Source organism: Pungitius pungitius, chromosome 1, assembly GCF_949316345.1.
Source record: "Pungitius pungitius chromosome 1, fPunPun2.1, whole genome shotgun sequence".
NCBI classification, from domain to species: Eukaryota; Metazoa; Chordata; class Actinopteri; order Perciformes; family Gasterosteidae; genus Pungitius; species Pungitius pungitius.
In genome coordinates this window covers 13,640,256-13,662,737 of record NC_084900.1, presented here as the reverse complement: position 1 = coordinate 13,662,737, position 22,482 = coordinate 13,640,256, and the positions used below count along the sequence as shown (strand labels likewise).

The following is a 22,482-nucleotide window of genomic DNA, read 5'->3' as shown; positions in this document are numbered from 1 at the left end:
CCCCGATTCCCCTCCCTCGTGTTTTCTCCCCCTTTTGCGCCCGCTCTTCCGCTCTCACATTGGATCCTCCTCCAGCTGCGTGATCTAAAGTATTTCGAACTTATTTAAGAACTAAATGTTCTGTTCAGAATCATTGAATCATTTGTAGTTGAGGAGGACTGACTGAGAAGATGCACTGCGTTGACTGATTGGGATCCATTAGCTCCAATTGGAGGTGTTTTTTGTGAATGTGATTGAGGCAACAAATGAAGACGACAGTGAAACGGAAATCTTTAACTGAAGGCCTCATTCTTTGCATTTGCCCATGGCCGAATCATAACACTAACGTGAAAGTTTAAGCCAGAGAAGATAGAACAGGATGAAGATGATGACTATCAGTCTTAACCCCATGTGACTCACCGTTTGTGTGCTTTGATGACATGTGTTCACTTAGTTTGTGCTGTGTAGCCGTGCAGCTAACGCTAGCTCGCCTGCAGATACTACGCAGATGAATGAGAGAACTTCTCTCTTCGTCTTCATCACGTGCATCAACCTGAAGGTTTGCCCGCTTTATTCCACAAGTTTGCAAAAAGAACCCTTTGTGAAATACGAAAATATATTAAGTTGTGAAAGGACAATTTTCAAATTTCTGGTAAATACATCTGTAAAAAAATGTGGAATTATCCTTAACTCCAATGAGGTGAACACATCATTCCTCCTATGAAAGAAGCTTCTGTCCACCTACTTTTGGCCACACAATGAGTGCGTGTGCGCGTGCAAACCTCCCCTCCTCCCGTATTTACTGCATCTGTCCTCTCCACTGCTGCTTCCTCCCCCTTCTGGTCCGGGAGAGAGAGAGAGAGAGAGAGAGAGAGAGAGAGAGAGAGAGCGGTTTCGGAGCCTCCTCATTGGTTCACAGCGGTCCCGGAGCTCCTCCCCCCCCCCTCTCTCCCTCTCTCTCTCGCTCAGAGGGGGGAGGCAGGAGAGTGAAAGTGGGGAGGCAGGCAGGCAGGCGTGTTGCAGCAGATGGCTTCACCAGCGGCGGCTGCATCGAGGAACTCGCTGTTGGACACGAAGCAGAGGGAGGAGCTCCGGAGAGTCAGGGCCGGAGAAAAGAGACAGAGTGAGACCTCCCCCCTCTCCTCCTCCTCCTGTGCAGACACCCAGGAAGACATGTCAGCGTGAGCACTAAGTTCCACAGCCGAGAGGAGCAACAGTTGTGCGGAGGAGAGGAGCGTGAGATCTTCTTCCTCCTCCTCCTACTCCTGAGCCGTGGTGGGGGGAGGACACCTGCTGACCGCGAGGAGGTCCCGAGGAGGAGGCGCAGCAGAAGGAGGTACAGGACAGCTTCTGTTCTACTTTATCAGGTTCTTCTCGCTCCTTTGAGGTCATCACTCACGGACCGACGAAGTGTGCGCGCGCGTGTGTGTGCACGCGAGACTCTTTAGTTCCCCTCTACCTCCCTGTGTGTCACCTCCTGTTGGTCAATTGTTTCGGAGTGTGTGCATGCGCGCGCGCGTGCGTGTGTTGCTCCACTTTGCATATGCGCTTCTCCGAGGCCAGTGTGTGTGTGTGTGTGTGTGTGTGTGTGTGTGTGTGTGTGTGTGTGTGTGTGTGTGTGTGTGTGTGTGTGTGTGTGTGTGTGTGTTATTGCTTCCTGCTTGAGGAGCACGTGGGTGTGTGTTACAGCTGCGGAACTCTGAGGTCGGTCAGGAGGGAGAGGGAGGGTCTGTGAAGGGAGAGGGAAGGAAGGAAGGAAGGCTGCACTGGTTTTATTATAATATTACTTTGCTTCCAAAGTAAGTAACAAAAGGTTATAATAAAAAAAAAAGTTGACATTTACATTTTCAAATAGATTGTGACGAACCGTCAAACAAAAGTGCTTCAAGGACCACAGAAGTATCTCCTCAAGTACTAAGATATACCTGCTCATGTTCCCCAGAAGATAAACCCCCTCACTCTGAACTTCTAACACCAAACAGGACACATAAGTTGCAGCAACATGTGGAGACACATTCGTGGCCTCCAGAGGATTCATCCTCTGACTGTAGTCATCTGGACTGGACACATTGTCCAACAAGAGGCTGCTGTTTACTCCTCGACCAACAGTTTCACCTCCCAATGAGAATGGAACTCATGTTCCCCAGAGGATGGATCCTTTCAGATAAAAGGTCAGAAGCAGCGGTTCAGTTTAGACTAAAGGTGAAGGATAAAATAAAAAGTGAATGTTTAAATATAAAATAAATCAAATAAACACTGGTGGATTTCATGAATTATTATTATTGTTATGTAGTTTTTAGGTTGTCTGTTTTATTACATAATCCACTAATTAATGTTTCAATGCAAACACAATGACATCATTGACATCACAGACACCAATGATGGTACCATGGCAACACGACTTGGTGACCTTTGAACTCACACACACACAAACTCTCCCCTTTTCTTCCCTTTCTGACAGATCGGTTGTGTGTGTGTGTGTGTGTGTGTGTGTGTGTCTGTGTCTGTGAGTGTCTGTGAGGACTGAGGGAACATTGAAAGGAGGGATCAAGGAGCTGAGGGAGTATAGAAAGGAGGGAACAAGAAGCTGAGGCGACATAGAGTGGACGGAGAAGGAGCTGAGGGAACATAGAGAGGAGGGAACAAGTAGCTGAGGGAACATGGAGAGGAGGGAACAAGGAGCTGAGGGAGCATAGAAAGGAGAGAACAAGGAGCTGAGGGAGCATAGAAAGGAGAGAACACTAAGCTGAGGGAGAATAGAAAGGAGGGAACAAGGAGCTGAGGGAGCATAGAAAGGAGGGAACAAGGAGCTGAGGGAACAAGGAGCAGGGGGAGAATAGAAAAGAGGGAACAAGGAGCTGAGGGAAAATAGAGAGGACAGAACAAGGAGCTGTAATCCCTCCTCGTAATTGGCCTCTTTTCTCACTGGTCGGTTTTCATTGCATTTTGGGTCAGAGGGAACGAAAGAGGAGGAAATGAAGATATTGTCTCAATATCCCATCAGGGTTAGGAGAAGAGAAAAAGAGGGCAGGTGGACGGGATGCGGAGAGGAGGCTGAGGAGAGGAAACAAGGTTTTGAAGCTTTTCACTGAAGCATGAAATGAGAATTGGAGGATTGTTACTGGTGGAAAACACACAAACTCTTTATCTCAGAACTTCAATTGCGACACCTTATCACATCACTGACCCCCCCCTTCCTCTCAAGACATCTCGTGTGTGTGTGTGTGTGTGTCGGGACGCGGGTCACTCGGTTCAGGACAGCTGTTGACTGTGTCATCATCATGACATCATGAGGTTTGGCCTGTGGTTTAAATTAATGACATCATAATTCAGATTATTAAAAAGTCAGAAACCATATTTCTTTACTTTGCTCCTCAAGACAAAATGTTTTAATCCAGAATGCAAGATTTTAAGTCACAAAATTTGGAGGATTAGAGTTCAAGTTCACAACCTCGACCCCCCAGGAGACGCCTGCTTTATGGTCTCATTACCCGAAACACACACCGCAGACCACCAGCCCAGCTAATTGGAGATGTTGTATCACCTCCTTTGTGTTTTCTGCTCTCTGTTTCTTTCACACACACACACACACACACACACAGCAGACCCAGTGGGAATTCGCAGTTCGGAGCGAATTGAGAAAGAAGGCAGAAAGTCATTACTTCTCTCACTGTGTGTGTGTGTGTGTGTGTGTGTAATCCTTCCATCAGTATGCCGGTCATGCTTTGCCGAGTGAGAGAATGTACCTTCAGTCACCTCCTCCTCTTCCTCGCCTTCTTCCTCCTCCTCCTCACTCGAGGGATTGAGGCAGACGTGAGAGGAATCGCTGACCAGTGGAGGATATAACGCCAACAGTTTTTTTAAATTTCTATTTCTCAAACAGCATCATGATTGATGGATTGGTTATTTATGAATAGGTTCGATCAATATGAATCAACAGAAATTTCCTTAGGCGCTAAACCATTCAGAGCTTTATAAACCAACAGCAGGGTTTTGAAGACAACCCTTTCTTGGACAGAAAGCCAGTCTAAAGACCTGAGAACTGGCATCATGTGATCCACTTTCATGGTCCTAGGAGGACTCGAGCTGCAGTTCTGGATCATCTGTATTGATCATCTGATTGACATTTTACACAGACATGTCAAAACACCATTACGGTAGTCGAGTCTCCATCCATCCATCTTCAAACCGCTTATCCTTCATACAGGGTTTTGGGGGCTAGAGTCAATCCCAGACAACTTGGGGCAAGAGACTGTGTACACGCTGGATTAGTCGCCAGCCAATCGCAGGGCTAAAACCTGCTTCTGCGTTTTCAGAGAAACGCAAGGACACGCTGACGCAGGAGCCCCTTGTGCGTCCCTTGCCTACCTTTTCACCCCCTCTTGCGTATGTCGACCAATGTTTCTAGACTTGCGTCAAAAGCTACGGAAGCCCACAAGGCTGCGATTGGTCTGCTAACTACATCCTTTCAGGAGTCTCACATTTACGGTTTCACAATTCCCTCATTAAGTATAATTCCGCCATTATTAAAACAAAGATTTGCTGATTTACGTAATTAGTTAACTCAATATAATGATTGCCTTTCATCTAGTCTTAGGACTCATTAACAGGGACCAAGATTATACATTTACAGACAATAGTCAGCTTCTCCTTTTTTCTGTAGAATATCCGCTCCATTTCCTGTTTCCTGTGTCCGATCCAGGGGGCAGGACGGATTTGGAGATCCTAATGTACCAATATCAGGATCACTCTGATCCAATCCGGCAAAGTTTTGAAATACCGGGGTAGATCAGGTTGATCTGTGGCTGAGGACACAGGGATTTGGTTATCCGTTCTGATCTAGATTACAAGTTTTGAAATACCGGCCCTGGTGATCTACTGTAGTTATATAGATTTGTGTGTCATCTCCATACACACTTGTTTTCCATAATCTGAGCTAATAGAAGCATGTAGATGTTGGACAGAAGGGGCCCCAGTATTGAACCTTGGGGAACATCACGTCATTTTCTTTAGCTGTGATGCGTAATTAGCTACAGCTACAGACAAGTATTCTCGGTCTTTTAAACCTGTGGAGTCCCACCCAGTTGATTAGTCTATCGCAGGGGGTGCCCAATAGCGATCGACAAGTCGTCCATCAATGAAAGAATGCCGTCACAAATGCATGTTCTACCACGGGAGATGAACTAACGCTAAGTAGTGATCCTTGCTTACTAACGGACGCATTTCATTTAATGCCAGAGCAACCCAGGCTGACTCCAATAATGTAACGACCAATAATGTGTGGGATGCTTGTTCGCTCCTTCTGACAGATGAGAGGATCGTTGTTTTCTTCATATCAACTGGTCCCCCCCCCCCCCCCCCCCAATACACACCCACCTCGGAGGAGAGGGGTAGATGTTATGGTCGACCGTGTCGAATGCTGCGCTGAGATTCAGTAATGCTAAGACTAAAATCCTGCCGTTGTCTGTGTTAAAGTGGATCTCGTTGAAAACATTAACAACAGAAGTTTCCGTACTGTGGTGCTGTCGAAAGCTTGACTGGAAGGCATCAAAACTGTTATTTGCGACCAAGATCTAGTCTATAAATATAGACCGAGTCAGTCAGACCTACTGTGAATCGTTTGTGTGTGTCTGTTTGTGTCCAGTGGTCATCTCCCAGCAGAGCTCTCCTGCTCTCTATCAGTCTATTTCTGTCTCTCAGTGGGCAGGATGGATGAACCACCCGGAGGGGAGTAGGGACGGGATGATGTATTTTTGTCCTCTATTATTTTAATCGACCTGTTGCTCGGTGAAGCTTGCTGTGTTCCGTTATTTTTTTACAGCTCACAATAGATGTTACGAGGCTACATTAGCTGCTAACATGTAATGTTCACAGGAAGTGGACGTAGTTGCTGTGAAGTCTTGAGTTTGTCGATTTAAACGTCTCCAAAGAACGGATAGTACTTGGTATTTGGACTGAGGAGGACGCAGAAGCGCTGTACACGTCTCTGTCACTGCACTTTTCACTCTTTAGAACAGGTTTCACTCTTTAGGGCTTGTGTCACTCTTAATGGACGCCTCTCTCATGTCCTCCAGGTCCAGGTCCTGCTTGAGGCCCTAAGCTTGAATGTTGACCCCCTTAAAATCAACAGAGTGAATTCAGCAGCTGTTTCGGTTCCTCTTGTTCTGAGGGAAGCAGCTGCTTCAGTGGTGGAGAGGAGCGCACACATGCAGGAACACACACACACACACACACACACACACACAGAGTAACACACTCTCCTGTGTCTCCAGGTCAGCAGGTCTCCAGGTGTAGGTGGAGGCCAGGTAAAAGCGGGAGGCGAGTGTAGCTGATGGATGCTCTTAGCCTCCAGCTATTAGTAAGGAGAGAAGATCAATAAATAAGAGACAAATGTCTCAATGGAGGCGGCGAGAAGGAAAAGCAGCAAAGCAGGCTCCCTTCAGGACTCGTCTCACTCCTCAGGACTCGTCCTCTTTAGGACTTCAGGTCTCACTCCCTAGGGCTTGTCTCACTCAGGACTCATCTCACTCTTCAGCACTTACTCTTTTAGAGCTTGTCCAACTCTTCAGGACACGTCTAACTCTTTAGGACTGGTCTCACTCTTCAGGACTGGTCTCACTCTTCAGGACTCTGGTCACTCTTTAGGATTCACTCACTCTTTAGGGCTCACTCTTTAGGACTGGTCTCACTCTTCAGGATTCTCTCACTCTTTAGGACTCACTCACTCTTTAGGACTGGTCTCATTCTTTAGGACTGGTCTCACTCTTTAGGATTCACTCACTCTTTAGGACTGGTCTCATTCTTTAGGACTGGTCTCACTCTTTAGGACTCACTCACTCTTTAGGACTGGTCTCACTCTTTAGGACTGGTCTCACTCTTTAGGACTCACTCACTCTTTAGCTGGTCTCACTCTTTAGGACTCGACTCACTTTTCAGAAACGTTTAGGCAGCACAGAGCTTCTTTATTCATCGGTCACTCTGCAGTTGCTTCTGAGAACATTGGAGGGGAGAGAGAAGTAACGCAGTCACTTAATCTAGTTTGACTGTTTAACAAGCTACTGTCTCCAGGTGGACAGCTCTCATTTGCATAAAGCTAAATATGCACAATTATGCAAATTATGCTTCAGTCAACTCCCCACAGAATTCTGCTGTTTGACCCTAAAAGCTTTAACAGTACAATGTGAGGTAAGAAGGTAAAAGTAATAATAACTAATTAAAAGCGTATTGCAATTATAGGAAGGTTATCACAAGATTGTGACATTGTATTGTAACAAAGACAGCAGCTGCTTCTACAATAAATTCACATCGGGAAGAAGATTGAGAAAGCTATTTTGCAGTCTGCACACACACACACACACACACACACATACACACACACACACACTCTCAAACGTGCACACGTGTGCGTGGTTTGGGTTTTTCCAGTGGGTGTTTGCACAGCTTCTTATTATCAACTGGTTTGTCAGATATTGTTTCAGAGTGCATGTATCTTCGCTTTCTGTGTGTGTGCGTGTGTGACTTTCCCCTCAATCTTGCATCACTGGCTCACTGGAGTAATTACAAATCACACACAGTCTCGGGAGGAGGACAAGCAGCTCATCGTTTTTTCTGTGAAACTGATTTTTTTATGTCAACCTCACAGCTGGTTCCTTCAGTATTTCCCTTTCCATTATACGGGTGGAATGTTCTGTTGGACAGGTACACGGTATAAACAGGTAGCTGAGAGGGAGCCAGGCCCTTTATAGATGGTCCCTGCCAGTCCTACAGAAAGGACAGACTTGATGGACACATTGTCTGGGCATCCCAGACACAATGTGCCTGTCGTTACCAGCATGTAGATACATCATGATTTGATAACAACAGGCACGTGTACAGACATTTTGGGGCATGAAATTAAAAATAAATTTGGCACTGCTGTAAATTTAGTAAATGAGATAAATCAATGTTGTGCATCACAATCAAGAATGACTTACATAATCTCTATAAAGCTGACAACCCCCCCACCCGCCGCCCGACTCTACTACACCCCTCTTGAAGTTGTAAACCTACAAGCCTTCACTTTAATTCAAAAAGATTAAAAGAGGACAATGCTGGAGGTCCGTCTCCATGGCGCCAAGCAAATCGCCGTTAAATGTTTTATATTTGCATCGATATATATATAGAACTTCATGATCTTCAGGACATAATCTTATTCTACGTTTAGTTCTACTCGTTATTCATTCTTCATCTCCTTCTCTTTCTTCTTCTTCTTATATTGCTTCTTTTAGTTCTAGTCTTCTTGAGCCTGGCATGAGCTCATATTGAAATAGAAAGGAGTTTTTCTATTATCACTGAAGAGAAAACACATTCTGAGAGACTTTCAAAAGAAATGATAAATCAAAAGATTTTTTCTTTGGGTTCATCCAGTTTTCTGTTAATCTGATGAAGGTTTTATTCCAATGGGTTGCACCTTTTATTCGCATAATTTTGTTGCAGGTTATTTCACTGACTGGGTACCAACGCCATTTTGATTTTAGGACAAAAATGTGATTATGAGGGTCGTGTGAACGTGGTTGTTATGTTTGTACGTTCTGAAGAGTGTGTGAAGTCATTTATGCTTTAAGAGCATTTAGGGGCATTCTTGCAGCTCATCAAATACAGATACATATATATATACAGTACATATATATATATATATATATATAAAATGTGTATGTGTGTGCATATTGGAAGCACTGTTGTGAGGGATTTATCTGATGTGTGTGTTTGTTTCAGGTCTCATTTGAGACACACTGCGTCAAACAGTCCACTGAGTGTTTGCACAAGGTGACACACACACACACAATCTGACACACACACACACACACACACTTGTATTTAGTGTGCATGCAGGTTTGATGAATTTTCAGTCCTGCAGTCGGGCCGCTGCAACCGCTTAGAAACCTCATCCATCATGAAAACACACACACACACAGTGTGTCACATGTTTTTCTTATCCGTATCCATGGTTACATTTGGCTTTGTTTGGTGTTTAAAACCACTTTTACGTTGATAGTGTTTGTGTGTGATGAAGTTGCTCATGCTTCATCAACGTCTACCACGTAAACCAGGAAGCAGGAGAGAGGAGATGATGGAGGGACAGACACAGAGGAAGCAGGAGAGAGGAGATGATGGAGGGACAGACACAGAGGAAGCAGGAGAGAGGAGATGATGGAGGGACAGACACAGAGGAAGCAGGAGAGAGGAGATGATGGAGGGACAGACACAGAGGAAGCAGGAGAGAGGAGATGATGGAGGGACAGACACAGAGGAAGCAGGAGAGAGGAGATGATGGAAGGACAGACACAGAGGAAGCAGGAGAGAGGAGATGATGGAGGGACAGACACAGAGGAAGCAGAGAGACGGGGGTACAGTAACCTCTCCCATCGGCACGCACGTGTTTATTGATGATCTATCGGCTCACGTATTGATCCCGGGGGAGAAAGACATATTGCATGAAACACACGTGATGAACTGTGTGTCCTGGCTCCGGGCTGAACCCTGTTACCGCGGCAACCGCCATTTGGATTGCGCTGACCTTTGACATCTCGTCACCGAGACTCTGCATGTAAAATAAACATCTCTATTTTTGACATTTAACACATGCAGCTGCGCCCCCACCAGGCCCCGCCCCCGCTCATGAATATTGACGAGCTGTGACGCATAATACAATGTGATGATAGGACGACAGTGATGGAGGCTGATCATTGCTCATCATCTGTGATCACATCTGAGCGAAGAAGAAGAAGACTTCTCAGCTGCTGACTGAGTTCACAGAGGTGGGTTCTGCAGACTCCAGGTCAGCAGACAACGTTTCTCTGAATGTCAGAGCAGAAAGCATCAGGCTTCAATACGCCAGAAGCTTCTTCTGTCACCAGTGAAGAGACGTCTCCGGGCGGAGGACAGTCGCTGTGGGTGGAACGTATTATCGGCTTGGAGGTCGCTTCCATAACGAGAGCGCATGACGTAACCCAAACGGGGGGGATTACTGCCGGCTCACGGCGGCCAACATCTGGCCTGTTTGGTCCAGATGTTGGTTCCTGTTCTCTCTAAACGTACGTGAAGAGTACGAGGCCTCGTTGTTTTAAACAATGACTTAATGATGTCATCCACATTAACTGTATCATCTCATTTCATTTATTCATCTCAAATTACCAAACTATTTCAGCAAAAGTCCAAAATAAATCTTTTTGTGTGTGTGTGTGAATACATTGTGTTTTTGCAGTATTATGTGTATTTAGTAGGGCCGGGACTTTAGCGCGTTAATTACGATTAATTAATTACAATGTGAATTAAGATTAATTAATTACACAAAAAAATATTTTTTACACTTATTTTTTGCACCGTGGAACGTTTCTCACTGGATGAGTTTCGGAGGACCAATTATACTGGAGCACCAACTAGCGTTCATGACGTCAGACAACAACAAACCACAGTGAACATGAACGAAGAAGCTGACAAGACCGTGTCGGTTGGCCCCGTGAATGGGAAATTTTATTATAATAAACACACGGATGGAAGCGTCGATAAGAGCGTGGTTGTGTGCAAGCTGTGCAACAAGGAATTCACATCGAGCCTCAAGTATCACCTCAACGCAAAACAATTAGCAGCTAGCGTGGACGTACGAGGACCCACACCTAACCCACACTGCACCAGATGACTGGTTTAAGGACCAGGGTAACTTAAGTCCACGTCTGAAAAAATAACCAATGTTCTGAATGTACTTGAAAGTATTGGTCTACTTAAAAAAACTTAGTTTACACAAGGTCTACTTACCTATAGGCTACCTGAATTTCTGAAAGTACTATATTTCTAAATATGCTATTGCTACACTTGTCTGCTGGAATTGGTTGAACAAAAATACAAAGCCTCTAATTAATTAGATTAATATTTTTAATCGAGTCCCGGCCCTAGTATTTAGTACAACACACAACTTAAGTTTTTAATAGAGAAATACTTCAGCTGCATTAACAGATGATTTAAAATCAATCAGAGCTGTGATTACCCATAATTCATTGCAAGAGACTTAGTTCCTCTCTACCGTCTGAAGTAAAGACACCTCTGCGTTGTGTCCATCTGGAGCCCCCCCCCCCCCCCCCCCCACACACACACACAATCTGACACACTTACACAGACACACACAGAAATACACACGTTCCTGATTCCTCAGTGTGATTTATGGGATTGCAGCATTTTATTATCAGAAAAATAAAAGGCTCCACATAATGGATGAGTGAGTTTGAGCGTGTGTGTTTGTGTGTGTGTATCTTTGTGTGAAAACCACAGAGACGCACACATCTCGGCCTCCTCTTCCTTTTCCACCTTCTGTTATCTGGATGAAAAATCCTTCAGTTCTTTTTTTTCTCTTTTCTCATTTCCTGTTGGACGTGTCCACAAATGATGTGCAGATAAACGCACAACATCACGTAGCGCGCTGACACAACATGTGTTTACGGGCTGTGTTCCTTTAATGCGCCTTGATTCCTGCAATCGGTTTCTTTAGAGGAGCTCTGTGTGACACCAGAACCCTTCTACTGACTGAGGTCCACGAGTCTCCAGACTCACGGGTTAAATTCCCGCGAGCTTCATCCGCTCCTTTTGTTTTGGTTTTTTCTCAAGAAGTTGCGTCATCTCTGCGCCTGATTGGCTGACGGGGTCGAAAACGTAATGGCGGGCCGACTGCTCCTCTTGATGTTTGTCTCTGCGACGCTTGGCCACGCCCACTTCCCATCTGGCCAGCGTCTGAAGCCCCGCCTCCAGAGGGACCGCCGCAACATCCGGCCGAACATCGTCCTCATCCTGACCGACGACCAGGACCAGGAGCTGGGTGACTGACGCGCTGTATCATCATGATCATTACTCATCATTAATAGCACTGTAACACAGTATCTGTCTTCAGGCTCCATGCAGGCCATGAACAAAACCCGGCGCATCATGGAGGAGGGTGGGACCTCTTTCTCCAACGCCTTTGTGACCACGCCCATGTGCTGTCCGTCACGCTCCAGCATGCTCACTGGGAAGTAAGGAGAGAGAGAGAGACTTCGCTCTGATTAATGATTCATTAATGATCCACACCGTTTCATTGAAGCGTTTTAGTGGAATCATGAAGAAGAAGAAATAAAGTCATAAATAATCTGATGTAACAACTTCCTCAGGTACGTACACAACCACAACACCTACACCAACAACGAGAACTGCTCCTCGCCGTCATGGCAACGGCAGCATGAGCCACGCAGCTTTGGGGTCTACCTCAACAACACAGGATACAGGACAGGTACGCGCACGCACACACACACACACACACACACACCAGGTGAAGGTAGAATTACTCTGTGACTTTGAAGCTGTGTGTGTGTGTGTGTGTGTGTGTGTGTGTGTGTGTGTGCGCGCGCCCCCCCCCCTAGCGTTCTTCGGGAAGTACTTGAACGAGTACAATGGCTCCTACGTCCCCCCCGGCTGGAGGGAGTGGCTCGGCTTGGTGAAGAACAGCCGCTTCTACAACTACACATTGAGCCGCAACGGGGTGAGGGAGAAGCACGGAGCGCAGTACCCCCAGGTACACACACACACACACACACACATATGGAGCGCAGTACCCCCAGGTACACACACACACACACACACACGAAACGCAGTACACACACACACACACACACACATGGAGCGCAGTACACACACACACACATGGAGCGCAGTACACACACACACACATGGAGCGCAGTACCCCCAGGTACACACACACACACACACACACATGAAGCGCAGTACACACACACACACATGGAGCGCAGTACCCCCAGGTACACACACACACACACACACATGGAGCGCAGTACCCCCAGGCACACACACACACACACATGGAGCGCAGTACCCCCAGGTACGCACACACAACAATAACAATAAAAAAACACTGTCATTATTTCTGTTTGTTGTCCTGGAGGCAGGCTGGAACTGTCACCATTGCAACTAGGAGGGCAGGCTAATGCTAATTGTTGAGCCAGTGACAGCAGCGTGTCCCTGTGTGTCCCCTTGTGTCTCCAGGACTACTTCACTGACCTCATCACCTCAGAATCCATCCGGTACTTCCGGTCCTCTAAGCGGCTCTACCCTCACCGGCCCGTGATGATGGTTCTGAGCCACGCGGCACCGCATGGACCCGAGGACTCGGCCCCGCAGTACAGCACTGCCTTCCCCAACGCCTCGCAGCACATGTGGGCCCCCCCGCGCGCACACACACACACACACAGCCCATCACCAACAGAACACACCGAGGTTCCCCCCCCCCCACCCTCCTCTAAACACTGTCCACTGTCCCTCTCATCCTCCATCAGTACTCCCAGTTACAACTACGCCCCCAACCAGGACAAGCACTGGATCATGCGCTACACGGGCCCCATGAGGCCGGTCCACATGGAGTTCACCAACATGCTGCAGAGGAAGAGGCTGCAGACACTGCTGTCTGTGGACGACAGCGTGGAGCAGGTGAGGACGCACACACACGCACGCACACATGCACACGTGCACACTGCGAGAGACGCACACTACAATCCATCAGTGGATGTTGAGCTTGTATTTTTCATAAAATCTTTTTGTTTAAACCTCAAAATGATCTATAAAAGTTGTCTTCTCTAACCGTCCCCCCTCCAGCTCTACAACATGCTGGTGGAGACGGGGGAGGTGGAGAACACTTACATCATCTACACCTCCGATCACGGGTACCACATCGGACAGTTCGGCCTCGTCAAAGGTAGAAAGACACATAGGATGAACAAGTTTGAACAGGAAGTGAGACATACTCACCCTGTGTGTGTTTATATGTGTGTGTGTGTGTCTGCAGGTAAATCCATGCCGTACGAGTTTGACATCAGAGTCCCATTCTTCATTAGAGGACCCAACGTGGAGCGAGGCACCATGTAAACACACACACACACACACACACACACACACGTAAAGTAGATTATTGGAGTCAGTTTCACTATTATTTTATTGTTATCATTACAGTCGTCATATTATTATTTCATAATCATTATTATCAAGCTGACTATCATTGTTATTATCTGCATTTATCATATAAATATTATTGTTTTATAACTTTTTTGTGTGTAAATGATAATGATGATGGTATGTGTCTGTGTGTCAGTAACCCTCACATGGTGCTAAACATCGATCTGGCTCCGACCATCCTGGACATCGCCGGCCTCGACACGCCTGCAGACATGGATGGGAAGTCCATCCTGTCCCTGCTGGAGACGGACAAACCTGCCAACAGGTACGCTCACACAAAAACAGACACACACACACAGACACAAACACACACCTTGGGGATGATCAATGTTTTCATCCACATTCTCGTGCTGCAGCCTGATTCGCCTGAGAGTCACATGATCACTTTTAGGTGTTTAGGCTGTCTTCTCCTGACTCAGTTTGGCGGATGGTTCATCACCGGCCCCACCAGACCCTCTGAACCCTAAAGACCACAATCCATTGTGACTCTGTTGTTTAAATCAGAGAAGATTTGAGGAGCTTACTTTGTTCTCATCCCCACCTCCCCCTCCCACATTTATCGCTCCCAGTCCCACCACTGAACTGGGACCACAGCGTCCTGCTGCAATGTTCACATGCTATCATGTCATCATAATGTTCAAAATGGCCACTTCCTGTATACATACGGTATGCTTCCTGTATTTATACGGTATGCTTCCTGTATACATACGGTATGCTTCCTGTATACATACGGTATGCTTCCTGTATTTATACGGTATGCTTCCTGTATACATACGGTATGCTTCCTGAATTTATACGGTATGCTTCCTGTATACATACGGTATGATTCCTGTATACATACGGTATGTTTCCTGTATACATACGGTATGCTTCCTGTATACATACGGTATGTTTCCTGTATACATACGGTATGCTTCCTGTATACATACGGTATGCTTCCTGTATTTATACGGTATGCTTCCTGTATTTATACGGTATGCTTCCTGTATACATACGGTATGCTTCCTGTATTTATACGGTATGCTTCCTGTATACATACGGTATGCTTCCTGTATACATATGGTATGCTTCCTGTATATATACGGTATGCTTCCTGTATTTATACGGTATGCTTCCTGTATACATACGGTATGCTTCCTGTATACATACGGTATGCTTCCTGTATTTATACGGTATGCTTCCTGTATACATACGGTATGCTTCCTGTATACATACGGTATGCTTCCTGTATACATACGGTATGCTTCCTGTATACATTCGGTACAAACACGTAGATCCATCCTCTGAAAGCAGCATTCAGGGTCCATCATTGCGTGATGAACGTGATTGTTGCTAAAAAGGAAAACAACGAGCGAGTAAAGAACCTGTGCTGCTTTCGCTCTCCTTCAGGTTCCAGGTGACAAAGAAACAAAAGGTGTGGAGGGACTCCTTCCTGGTGGAGAGAGGGTAAATCCACCACAACACCACCTGTTTAAACCCCCACATCCATCTTCTACTACACCATGAACACATGAACCTGGATGAGAGGGTCTTACATAGCGTATGGATCACAACCTCCTCTCAGAAGCTCGTGAGCAAAGACTTGAGACAACATGAGTCCTCTGTGTGCGTCAACAGGAAGTTGCTGCACCAGCTGGTGGAGAGGAAGGAGGTGTCCCAGGAGGAGAACTTCCTGCCCAAATACCAACGAGTAAAAGACCTCTGCCAGAGAGCAGAGTACCAGACATCCTGTCAGCAGAGCGGACAGGTAGTTGTGGTTCCTACTCGTCCACTCCTGGTCCCAGTCCTCTAGTGCCATTAGAGTCCTTCTGGTCCCAGTCCTCTACTTCTACTCGTCCACTCTTGGTCCCAGTCCTCTAGTGCCATTAGAGTCCTTCTGGTCCCAGTCCTCTACTTCTACTCGTCCACTCTTGGTCCCAGTCCTCTTGTGCCATTAGAGTCCTTCTGGTCCCAGTCCTCTACTTCTACTCGTCCACTCTTGGTCCCAGTCCTCTAGTGCCATTAGAGTCCTTCTGGTCCCAGTCCTCTACTTCTACTGGTCCACTCCTGGTCCCAGTCCTCTAGTCCCATAAGAGTCCTCCTGGCCATAGTCCTCTTGTCCTGTTAGGAATCAGGATCAAAGAGAACTGAGATGTTAATTATACTCTTGGACAAATCCTTTTTTAAACGATTAAATGCCCACCAGCTAATGGATGGTCCTGATAAACAGTGTGTGTGTGGTATGATGATGATGAGGATGAGGATGAAGATGCTTTGTTGCGCACGCCGCCGTCGGGTCTTGAGGTTGACTCACTCGGTGGTCATGACCTTTGAGCTCTCACTCCTATATATCGGTTGTCTTTACCAGCAGGCTAAAGAGAATCAAGAAGCTGACAACCAGTCGTCATGACAACCACTATTACCAGTGTCCCTCTTCTCTCTGAGCGTAGAAGTGGCGGTGCGTGGAGGACGCCATGGGGAAGTTTCGGCTTTTCAAGTGTAAGCATGAAGGGGGCGGGACTAAAGGCGTGGCCAGTCGACAACGTCCAATGAGCGTGAAGTCTCAGCTGTACCGACGGGACGCCAATGTCGGCTGCGACTGTGACCCACGCAACCTCCGACCTCCGAACCTGAGACCCTTCAACAAGAAGCCGTTCTTCTACAAGAAGAGTGAGTGCTCGAGTACCGGGGTCCATATTCCATTGTTCCACTTCCTGTCTCATTCCTAACGGACAGGAGGGACCTCTATTAAATCCATTAAAGATTAGTGTACAAACAGTAACTAATGGAGACTAAAATGGATTTACTTATTTATTAAGTATTAAAAGTATGAATATATATCTATGCATATAGTATACCGTAAATCCTCAAATAAAGACCGGGATTCAATTAGTGGCCGGGCTTCAGATAGTAGCCGGGGGCGCGGTCGATACGGACAAATAAAGGCCGGGCCCCAAATACAGGCCGGGGGTAAAAAAAAAAAAGTAAAAGTAAAGAAAATACTGCTGGAGGTAACATGAGAGCCGCTGCCCGCCACCTGCTTGTGAACTGGGTAGTCGCTGCCTGGGAGAAGCTGGACAAGGACATGATCCGAAAGTCCGTCAAAGTTTGTGGACTGACACTGAAAGATGACGGGAGTAAAGATGATCTCATCCAAAAGCGGGACAGCCATGTGCCGCTGGTAGGGATGCGCTGGCGCAGCTCCGGCAGCGAGGGGGGGAGAACCGCACGCAAGTAGCCCAGGATGAGGAGAACGACGAGGAGGACACTGCAAATAAAGCGCTATACGCGATAAACTTGAGACTGACACTATGGTTTATTACTGATTCATTTCTAAATGGTTAGTCTACAGAAAGTTGATTAGCTCTAGGTCTACCGGTTTCATTCTACCGGCAGCCTATCGGTAAATAGTTGCAGGAAGTGTTGCACGCATATGCAATGAATGATATGTGTGTGTGTGAATGTGTATAAAGTGTGTATATATATAGATATATATCTATATATATATATAGATATATGATGAAATAATAAATGTAATATTGGGCATTATGTGGTTGAAGGTTGAACAGAAAAGGAAAAAAAAACTGGTGTTAGTATTTTTTTTGTAATGACTCCTTTCAGACTCAATTTAGTTTATAAGAGTTATAAAAGAAAAACTGAATAAAATCTCGCTTTCACCTGCAGGGCTTATTGAAAACATGTCAAAGTGAAGCTCACACTCCAAGTTTTTGCTGAGATTTAAATATTTGTATGTATATGTTTAGAAAAAAACAAGAATAAAATCCACAATACATACAAAGAAAATAGAATAACTTTAAATGTACTAAACAACAAAACAAACAAACAAACAAACATCCCGCCCAGCTGATGACGTGCTGCTGACCTCTAGTGGCCTTGGGGTGAACTGCCCCTCCCCGTGATGTCCTCATTGTGTCTCCCGTCTCCTCTCCAAGGAAGTGACGGACGCTTCTGTCCATGAGGTCGTTCTGATGTTTTCTTTCTGCTGCTGTGGGGTCAGAGGTCAAAGCTCTGAAGAGTTACTCCAGGAACCGCTACAGCCGCTCCGTCGCCATGGCCAACAGTTACCCTGGCAACCACAGCTTGGGGGGCGGAGCCAAGTGGCCTCGACCGACAGGGAACGGCTCGGAGGATGAGTTCAGCGGGATGGGAGGAGCTACCGAAGGGATGGCCACTCCCACCTCCCACAAGGTCACACACAGGTGAGTCAAAATGCTCATAAGAGGTGTCAGAGAGTGACTTCCTAACCTCCTTTCCTAAGCACTTCTCCTTGACCTCTATGGGAAACGTCGGCCTCATCTATCAGCTATTATTGATGATGATTAGCTGTGAGGGAAGTGGCTGTCGTTCTCACCTTCTTCTCATGTTCCTGCAGATGTTCCATCCTGCCCAACACCACAGTGAAGTGTGACACCGGCGTGTACCAGACTCTCCAGGCCTGGAAGGACCACAAGCTGCACATCGACCATGAGGTGAGAGCCGAGTACTAGTACACACGGAAATACTCACAATGTGTTACAGTACTTGTACAAGTACTGTAACACATTGTTTGTCATAACTTCACTTTGTCAGATTGAGACACTGCAGACGAAGATAAAGAACCTGAGGGAGGTCAGAGGTCACCTGAAGAAAGCCCGCCCCCTGGAGTGTGACTGTAATAAATACCTGTGAGTGAGACACACACACACACACACACACACATACTGGTGTTAACGTGTGTGTCCCACAGGTACAAGTACAAACTAAAGAACAAGCTGAGGTACAGAGGAGTCGGAGGACACCCCTTCAGGTGAGACATGTGAGACAATCAAGCTTGTCCTGGTCTGTCCCAGTCTGGGTTAGACAGACAAAGTCTGCATTAATGTCACTTTCATTTAACCTTCATAGAACACGCCCTCAATAGTGTGTGTGTGTACGTGTGTATGTGTGTATAACGTGTGTGTGCGTGCAGGAAGGGCGGGGCTCGGGACAAGAAGGCGTGGCTTCTGAAGGAGCAGAAGAGGAGGAAGAAAATGAGGAAGATAATCAAGAGGATCCGAAACAACGACACGTGTTCCATGCCGGGACTCACATGCTTCACCCACGACAACCAGCACTGGCACACCGCACCCTACTGGACTTGTAGGACACACACGCACACGCATAGAGACACAGAAAGGCACACAACTATCAACAAGTATGATAGTGTGTGCGTGCTTGTGTGTGTGTTGCAGTGGGTTCGTTCTGCGCCTGCACCAGCGCCAACAACAACACTTACTGGTGTCTGAGGACCATCAACGAGACGCACAACTTCCTGTTCTGTGAGTTCGCCACCGGATTCCTGGAGTTCTTTGACCTCAACATGGACCCATACCAGGTACACACGGACACACACAACCACAAAACAGGCACTGAGTGAGAAGTAAAGCAATGAGTAAACCTGCCCCCCCCCTCCCCCTCAGTTGATGAACGCCGTCAGCTCTCTGGATCAGACCGTCCTCCATCAGCTCCACGTCCAGCTGATGGAGCTCCGAGGCTGTAGAGGACACAAGCAGTGTAACCCACGCACACAGGGTGTGTGACTCTCACACACACACACTCACCCACACACATACACATGGAAGGTATCCCACAATCCTTTGCACACCATTTGGTTATTAATGGTGCATTCAATGTATTCTCCTATAAAGTCAGAATACAGAGGTACTAAGAGGCCTTTGCTCATTGACCAATCAGATTGTCTCTCCAGCAGGAGGGCGGGACCACGGCAGCTTTGATGACTACAGGTACACACACACACACACACACACACACCAGTGTTGGGAAAGTTCACTTTCTACATGAACTAGTTCAAAGTTCAGTTCTCAAATTTTAAAATGAACTAGTTCAGTTCATAGTTCAAACTTCAAAATATTTGAACTAAGTTCACAGCCCAGAACCACAGACAGCAATTATTTTATCAGTTTTAACACTGAAGCTATGCATCAGATTTCATCTTCATATCCAATTTTGAATCCTTATCCAACCAGGGTTCACATTAGCATTGAGGGGACAGCGTTTCCCCTTTGTTGCTTTAATGTTGCTGTCCATTCACTCCACACTAGCAGCAGCTGCAGTGTTCACCCCTACAGTACATTCTCAAACACATGCTGCTTGAATGGTCTTTTTTAAATAAGGAATTAGAAAAACAGGACAGTAATCATTAAGGTGCAAATGTTTACAAAGAAAGGTCAGATTCCTCCCATCCTCACCGACCTTGTCAGTAACTTCATAAAACTCATTTAAATTATTATACGCCGTCTCTTTGCTACACGCAGCTGTCGCCTCCATGCATTTCTTTTTTTTGATGACGCATGCGCGATGCGACACTGGTGGCTGGTGTTGCCAGATTGGGTGTTTTTTCCGCTACTTATTAAGGCGCGTTTACGGTGTGTTTTCAATGGAAATCTGGCATCCTATTTGAAAAACGTTAACCTGAAAGAACGCGCCGTTCATAGACACCAGAATGAACGAGTTCACAGTAACGTTCATCAGGCATTAATACAGTACGTTCAGTTCACGTTCACCCAGAATATGAACGAGTTCATGAACTATCGTTCAATGAACGCGTTCAGGCACAACACTGACACACACACACACACACATACACACTGTGTTTTCCTGCTCTGAATGCTGCATGATTCCCTGTGTGTGTGTGTGTTGTATCAGGATGTTTGAGAAGAGGAAATGGCCAAGAATCAAGAAGCCTTCATCATCTCGAACCCTGTGAGTTTTCCTCTTTATCTTCCTCCTTAGTAGATTGTCTGTCCGTCCTGTCTGTCTCTCTGTATGTCTGTCTGTCCCTCTGTATGTCTGTCTGTCCCTCGGTCTGTCTGTCTGTCCCTCGGTATGTCTGTCTGTCCCTCGGTATGTCTGTCTGTCTGTCTGTCCCTCCGTCTGTCTGTCTGTCTCTGTGTGTCTCACCTCACTCTGGGTTCTGTCTGTCCATCCAGAGGTCCGATCTGGGACGGCTGGAAGGGCTGAGCCTCCTGATTGGTCGGAGCAGGTTCCTGACTCCACCTATAGCAGCCTGAAAGAACGGGGCGTGGTCTTTGAGAGGGGCGGTGACGCCCCTTGCCCCATCAGCCAATCAGCTTCTGCCATTTCTGTGACATCGCTCGGCCATCCTCACCCTGCTGCTCAGGGAGACAACACGCTCTTCATCAGCTCCTCATCATCTTGCTTATTGCTCCTCCCTTCTCCTTTTCCTCTTGTTGCTATAGTTACTAAACTGAGACAAAGGCGGACCAACTTGGAATGCTGTGACATCACTGCTGGTGTAACTGTGATGTAATTTCTTCTATAATTTTATTTTTTACTGACGACAGAGCTACAGGTGTACTAACCCGGCGACTGACTACAGTACCCACAATGCAACACGGCAGTCCTGAAGAAATATGATGAACGAGAACATTTTGATGTGAAGTAAAAAGCACGAAACAAAAAGATGCACTTTGAACTTTGGACTTTTTGATGTCCCGTGAGCCAATGAAAAGAGGACTACGTGGTGTCATCACGCTCCAAACCTACAGCTGTTCATCGCTTTAAGAGAGCTTTCCTGTTGAAGGTCATCCCACTTGTCACATGACTGAATCCGTATTTAGTTATGATGATGAAGAAGAGGAGACACCATCAAAACAACATGAAACTTTAGTTGATTACTAACATTTAGACCATTACTTTTTGTTTTACTTTGTTGTTACTTTACTTGTTTCATTTCTCTTAGAAGATATGTAATGGATGAAAAATCGTTTTATTTATTTATATATATATATATATATATATATATATATATATAATGTATTCGTATACATACCTTATTCATGCACGGATGAACACCAGCAAGTCAGAAAAGATTTAACAAAAGATTTGATGATTTACAATTATAAAATTGTTCGTAAACATGTAAATGTTTTTCAGGATTATTAATAATCAGCCTTCATCGTAACCTGAATACTCACAGTGAAATAAGTGTTTCATGTTGTGTACTGCAGCGTACAAAATACCCCAAATGTGATTTTAGTGAACAATTCCTCCCTGACACAAGCTGTTCTTAATTAAACGTGTCCCCCCTCCCCCCGTGTAAAAAGTGTTATTTCTAAGGAAGTGGTATGTGTTTTTAACCCCTGAATGTCCGTACCTCCGCGGTGCTCCTGGCTAACAGCTGGTTGTGTTGTTGTATTTGTGTTAATGTTTACGCACACAGACACACACTCACCCAGTTGATTGGAGGATCCAGGTGAGACAGGAAGTGTGTGTGCCTCTAGTTGATTCTTATGTAAGACACCTGTACAGCCCCCCCCCCCCCTTTGTGAATAAAGTGTCCGATGCCAAAATGTACCTCAGTGTTTTGTGTTCTTTTATAAATGTAAGATTAATTGTTTTGAACTGATTAATTGTTTTGAACTGATTTATTCAGAAAATGAGACGCTGGCATCAGTTTCTCTGCTGATTTGTAAGGGT

General features: G+C 46.0%; 1 protein-coding gene across 4 annotated transcripts; it reads left to right on the top strand.

Annotated features, from left to right (window-relative positions):
- Positions 1 to 952: 952 nt before the first annotated feature.
- LOC119222691 (extracellular sulfatase Sulf-2) lies at positions 953 to 22,359 on the top strand. Of its 4 annotated transcripts, none has more exons than XM_037479505.2 (23): positions 954 to 1,315; positions 11,620 to 11,824; positions 11,897 to 12,017; positions 12,153 to 12,271; positions 12,402 to 12,553; positions 13,042 to 13,211; positions 13,332 to 13,482; positions 13,648 to 13,747; positions 13,838 to 13,913; positions 14,141 to 14,269; positions 15,394 to 15,450; positions 15,622 to 15,751; positions 16,434 to 16,653; positions 18,002 to 18,203; positions 18,377 to 18,473; positions 18,574 to 18,668; positions 18,731 to 18,790; positions 18,953 to 19,122; positions 19,215 to 19,357; positions 19,443 to 19,554; positions 19,730 to 19,766; positions 20,689 to 20,745; positions 20,973 to 22,359. In XM_037479505.2, the coding sequence occupies exons 2-23, from the start codon at positions 11,665 to 11,667 to the stop codon at positions 21,001 to 21,003; spliced, it is 2,589 nt and encodes an 862-aa protein (XP_037335402.2). In that variant the 5' UTR covers positions 954 to 1,315; positions 11,620 to 11,664; the 3' UTR covers positions 21,004 to 22,359. The 4 variants fall into 4 exon arrangements, with proteins under 4 accessions (XP_062418107.1, XP_037335402.2, XP_037335403.2 ...); XM_037479506.2 differs by having other exon boundaries at positions 11,617 to 11,824; positions 19,733 to 19,766; XM_037479504.2 differs by having other exon boundaries at positions 11,617 to 11,824.
- The last annotated feature ends 123 nt before the right edge of the window (positions 22,360 to 22,482 follow it).

What these genes read in the sequence shown, in the direction of transcription:
- LOC119222691 (XM_037479505.2), top strand. Translation starts at nt 11,665, where the DNA reads ATGGCGGGCCGACTGCTCCTCTTGATGTTTGTCTCTGCGACGCTTGGC. An exon ending in TCCTTCCTGGTGGAGAGAGG is followed by an intron (nt 15,451 to 15,621) that starts GTAAATCCACCA and finishes GTGCGTCAACAG; the next exon opens with GAAGTTGCTGCACCAGCTGG. An exon ending in GCCGTTCTTCTACAAGAAGA is followed by an intron (nt 16,654 to 18,001) that starts GTGAGTGCTCGA and finishes CTGTGGGGTCAG; the next exon opens with AGGTCAAAGCTCTGAAGAGT.